This window comes from Octodon degus, unplaced genomic scaffold, assembly GCF_000260255.1.
Source record: "Octodon degus isolate 3935 unplaced genomic scaffold, OctDeg1.0 scaffold00091, whole genome shotgun sequence".
NCBI classification, from domain to species: domain Eukaryota; kingdom Metazoa; phylum Chordata; class Mammalia; order Rodentia; family Octodontidae; genus Octodon; species Octodon degus.
The window spans coordinates 2,640,526-2,646,112 of record NW_004524667.1 but is presented as its reverse complement, the minus strand read 5'-3'; the positions used below and the strand labels follow the sequence as shown (position 1 = coordinate 2,646,112).

The following is a 5,587-nucleotide window of genomic DNA, read 5'->3' as shown; positions in this document are numbered from 1 at the left end:
AATAATAATGCTGTAATAATAATTATTATAATTTATATAATAATCCTGCTGTGCAGGAGAACACCAGAACTTAAAATTATAAAATGCTTCTTGAATTTGCATGTCATCTCTGCTCAGGGGCCATCCTAATCTTGTCTGTATCATTCCAATTTTATATACTTTGTGAATAATGTGTAATTGAGTACTCATTCTTTACAGCTATGTTTTACATTGAATTGTATTTTAGGTTTAGTTTGAAATTAAAATATTGTGAGTACATACATTTTTCTCTACTTCAACTATATTTATTTTTCATTACTTCTTAAAGTTCTTATTTTTAATACACATTTTTAATTATAATCTAAGTCAATATATTTTTGCTTTTATTTTTAGCGTTAATAAACATTTTCATGCTATCCCTTAAATTCATAATTATCATCGTCACTAATTATACATCGCAGTTTTGTTGGGGTATTTGGAATTTTTAATATTATAGACATATGTTACATATACTAACTTTTGGTTCTTATTTTGACATTCTTTTTCCAGAAATGGCCCATGCGCTCAAGACTGTACATTGGTGCTACTGGTCAGTTTCTGAAGCACTCTGTCTCTGGAGAAAAAGCGAATCACAACAGTGCTCCAACAGACTCACAGCTTTAGGTTCTCTCCTGGTAGGAGCTGTTAGGAGTGGTAGCTGTTGTCTTTAAGTACTATGAAATAATTCAATATTTAGTACATCAGGTATAGCAAACATCATTTCTGAAAGTTCACACTATGACATACAGTTAAATTACTCAGATTAATCTGTCTAAAATGTGAAATGAGGCTTGTATAAAACCACTGCTTATCTATTCATCAAGTCACTGCTAATATAGTACAAGAGAAACTCAGAAAAAAGACACAACAGCAAACAGTATATATATATATATATATATATATATATATATATATATCACACATCATCTCCAGAGAATGCACACATTTTTGTAGTATCTATTAGAGATTTAAAAGCCAATATTGATCAGTACAGTCTTTCTAATGTTTGTTTATAATATACAAGTATTCCATTTTTGTCAAAACCAGTTGTCTTTAGTTGGTCTAAGATGCCATTTCAGTTGGAAGATGCAAGATCATTTATTGTTTGGCTGCCTATGTATGTGTAAATACTGTTGCAGTAACTTCTATAACTAATTATTTTTCCCATTTAGAAAACTTGGCGTATAAGACATGACATGGTCAACTTTCTAGAAGTTCAGTCAATATTAAGAGGTGATGTATAAGCTTCCAGGCTGTGGGAGGTACTGGGAACACAAACAGCAGTATGAATAGTAGTAGCCCAAGAGTCGCTGGGCTGCAGGGTTTGTTAGCCTCTCTCCTGGTCACACTGTATCACCCCAACCTCCTTCAGGTTCTAAGCTGGTTAAGCAGATTCAGCTGTAGCCACCTTGGAAAGACTGGAATTTGCAAGGCTATGGGGGGTGGGGTCAGGGCTTGAGTAAATTCCCAGGATCTTCCTCAGCCAGTGATGGTGCCAGACTCCTTCCCATCTCAGCTGTTCACAGTCTACCTCTTTGGACATTATGAAATGGCAGAAATCTTAATTTGGGGAATTCTGGCATTGATCTACACCTTAGGGTGTCTAAGGACCCCTCAGTTTTCCTGAAACACATTCAGGGTTGAGCAGACCACCTGAATCTGCACCAATATGAATCTCCACCAGTGGGCCTCTTCTACCACACTGCACATCGAGTGTCCAGGGAGTAACAGGTCTGATTATACTACCGAGGACCCTGCCGAAAAATACTGTTACGTAGTAAAGCTTTGCCTTTGACAATACTTTTTAAAATTTCTTCTTGTCTGGTTGCAAATGTTTTAATGTTTTAATAAGCAGTTTTATTTCTGTCATAGATTTTTTAAAAACATTTTATTCAGTTGCTAAATATGCTAACAGCTTTAGTAAACTGAAAAATTTTGGAGAAATTACATATGGTCAGAGCCATGAATAGGTATGCTTATCAGGGAATACATGGAACCCCAAAACAATGTAGAGTCTCCTGGAAAAATATCAACATCAATGATCTCTTTGCGAATTTAGATTCATTTTTATCATTTTTTTGCTTTTCTTTTCAGTCTGTACTATACTTTCCAGTATAAAGTTAATTTATTTCTCAATAATAAAGCTTTGTTTCTGTTTGTTTAGTTTTGAGACTGGGTCTTGCTATGTAGTGCAGCCTGGGCTTGAACTCACTTTGTAGCCCAGGCCAACCTCCAACTCAAGGTGATCCTGCCGAGCACTGGGATTATAAACCTGTGCCACTAGACCCAGCTCAGTAATCCAGTTTTAAAGTTGTATTTTATTTCACCTCAGTTTTCTTCCAGCTTTTGCCAGTGAAATGGAGATCATTTGATAGCAAGAGCTATCATTCAGTTAATTCAGAGACCATGACTATGTTTTGGCTCATACCCAGTAATTTGTAAGTTTTATTATTTTAATGTAAATATCTTTAAACTGTGACCGATAAAAAGGTTTTCCAAGGCTGGGGAGATAGCTCTGCTGTCTGAGCACCTGCCTTTCAAATGCAAGGTCCCAAGTTTGATCCCTGTTTCAGGTGTTGGTGGCACAGGCTCTGGAGAGGCTGAGACAGGACAATTATTATGAGTCCAAGCTACATAGTGAGACCCGCACCAAAGAATAAAAATTTTTAAGGGAAGCTTTTCTATGTATTAATATGTAACACAAAATGTGTATAAAGTATTTGTGAATATATTCACTCATTCATTTAATATTAAAAGGAATAAAAAGTACAATAAGATTTAGATTCAGCCATTCACTGATACATTATTGGTGTAAGAGGTGCTAAAGAGTTTTCAAGGTTAAGGAATGAAATGAAAACTTTTTAGATTACTTCAAATAGGCCTGTCAACACTAAGTTTAAGGAATTTCAGGAAAAAAGATGATTTTCTTGTCAATAATTCCAATCTATTAGTTTGGCACCAGGTTTTATAGCATTTAACTGGGGAAGCAGGGGAAATGTGCTTTTGTTAAATTAATAGTCTTTCCTGAGTCATTGTGTTAGTAGAGCTTTGTTTGCCATTGATAATACTTTTTATTTCTACTTGTCTAAGTGCAAACATTTTAGTGTCAAAGAAGTATGTTTCTGTCATAGATTTTCGTAACATTTTATTAAATTGCTGAATATGCCAAAGTGGTTAGTAGTTTAAAAGACTGAAGAGAAATTTTAATTTTCACCAAAATGTTCAAAAGAGCATGCTGTTCTAATTAATGATGCATGATCAATAGAAAGGGTACTGTTAAAATAAAGAACTAATTTAAAAATTAATTTAGTCTTCTAAGTTTGCATTTGTCTCTGGATATTTAATCAACACCGACAGTATGTTTGAAAATGTATCTAGAGGATAAATACCTACATAGGTTAACTTCTTCAAATCCAATGCTTCCTAAAAGAGTATTTGTGAGGACTGGTGCGGGCTATGCTTGTATTTGGACACAGTATTACCGATGCTGTACAGGGGCAAATGTCAGTTAAACTTCTCTAAGTTCATCCCAATGATATGACACATTTAAAATTCTTTTATAATAAACTTGGGGGCTAAGAAAATACCTTTTTAGAGACGTAATTACTTTTAACACTTTTAAAGTTTTATGATTATGTAAATATATGTAGTACAGTTTATTGTATGTCAATTACATATCAATGTTTATTAAAATGCATATATACACTTGTTTTTAAAAATTAAGCTTCACAAAATAGTTCGGAATGGAGTAAAGGTGAGAATTATCAGTTTCATGTTTCAGTAGTTGGTTATGAAGAATGATTTTGCTTTTTTGTTTTTTTAAACTGAATCTCACTTTGTGGTTCAGGCTGACCTTAATCTCACTGTGTAGCCAAGGTTGGCCTCAAACTCACAGTGATCATTTTGCCTCAGCCTCCACAAGTACTGGGATTACAGAAGCATACCCCTACACTTGCCTGGTTTTGTATCTTTATAAGGCTTTCCTAAAATCAAATTTTGCCATTCTGTAGAGTTACAGACAAACTAAGTGATGACATTTTTTCTGTTCATAAAGTCTTTATTTAAACTTAGAAGAAATTGTACAAAAGGGAAAATATGCTGATTGACCCTAATGAAATATATAGTAACTATTTTTGTTGAAATTACTTCTTAGGTTTAGTTATTCACTAATTTATTTTTCTCTCAGAAGGCCTAATTTTATATTAATGAAAGCCATTAACCAATTATTTTCCAATGAAAAGAATATTCAGGTTCTAATAGGTTGGGTTTTTTAGAGGATAAAGAAAGGTAATTTTGTATATGTTATCCAGCACATTATTTAATCTTTTCTTTAGACCTCAGTGTATCATGGTGTGATTCTGAGGAAATAATTCTCTACAGACAGAAATCTCTCCAGTGTCCATGCCAAATCAACACATAAATTGTATTTGTCATAGTGATAAATTGCTTGTTGGCTCTATGTAAAATTGTATTTCTGTTCTTCTTAGTTGACAGAGAAAAGAAATTAAAAATTGAACAGACATTTTTCCAATCAGATTTTATTGGTACATTTTAGGTATATATAATGTCTACATTCATCACAGAGAATTTGTACCTACACATGATATAACTTGATTTGTTTGCCCCCTGCACCTGTCCAACCCCTTCTTCCCTCCTGATTTGTAAAAGCTTTATTTACATTTTTCCTTCTTTTCTTACTTTTTTTTTAAATTTTCCCCTCTTTCCTTTTCCCTCCCCTTTCCATTATTCCCCTCTGTATTTGAACATTTTCTTACTGTTTCGTTATACCTATTACACATTGTGGTCCTTATTTACACTTTCAGTTTCTCACACCAAAGAAGTAATGAAGTATTTACACATGTGTGTCCAATTTATTTTGCTGAGGAGTATGGTCCATCCATTTATCTAGAAAGGTCTTAAGCCCATGTTTATGGCAGAGTACTCCACTGTGGAAGAAAACAACATCTTCTTTATCTAGTCCCCAGTTGATGAACATTTAGGCTGTTTCCAAGATTTGGCTATTATAAACTGTGCTGCTATAAATGTAGGTGTACATATCATGCTGTAGTACAATGCTTTTAATTCTTTATAAAGATACTAAGAAGGGGAATAGCTGAGTTGAATGGAACATCTGATATTAGTTTTTTGAGGAATCTCCACACTGATTTCCACAGTGGTTATACCATTTTACACTACTACCAACAGTGGAGAAGTGTTCATTTTCACCACATCCCCATTAACATTTGTTATTGGTTAATTTTTTATTATTAATTATTGGTTAATTTTGATCAGGATTGCATTCAATCTTATAAATAATAACCATTATTTCTGGGATGAGATGGAATCTCAGCATTGCTTTAATTTGCATTTGACAAGTGACCAATGATGTTGACATTTTTCCATATATTTATTTGCCATGTCTATTTCTTCATTTGAGAAATGTATATTCATTTCAGATACCCATATGTGAATAAAGTCATTAAATTTGGGAGGCCTGATTTTTTTAATGCTTTATATATTCTAGATAGTAGTCCTTTCTCTGAGGAATAACTAGGAAAATTCTTTCCCA

The 5,587-nt window shown here is 33.5% G+C and overlaps 1 protein-coding gene and 1 pseudogene across 1 annotated transcript in view; one reads left to right on the top strand and one right to left on the bottom strand.

Moving 5' to 3' along the window:
• The window catches only part of Tcf24 (transcription factor 24), a 13,784-nt gene extending 11,576 nt beyond the window's left edge, over positions 1-2,208 (top strand). The window contains exon 3 of the mRNA XM_004637567.2: positions 529-2,208. Within this exon, the coding sequence (XP_004637624.1) occupies positions 529-642 (114 nt within the window). The 3' untranslated portion in view covers positions 643-2,208. The remainder of the gene's footprint in view (positions 1-528) is intronic.
• On the bottom strand, positions 73-173 carry LOC111818447 (annotated as a pseudogene).
• Positions 2,209-5,587: the final 3,379 nt, after the last annotated feature.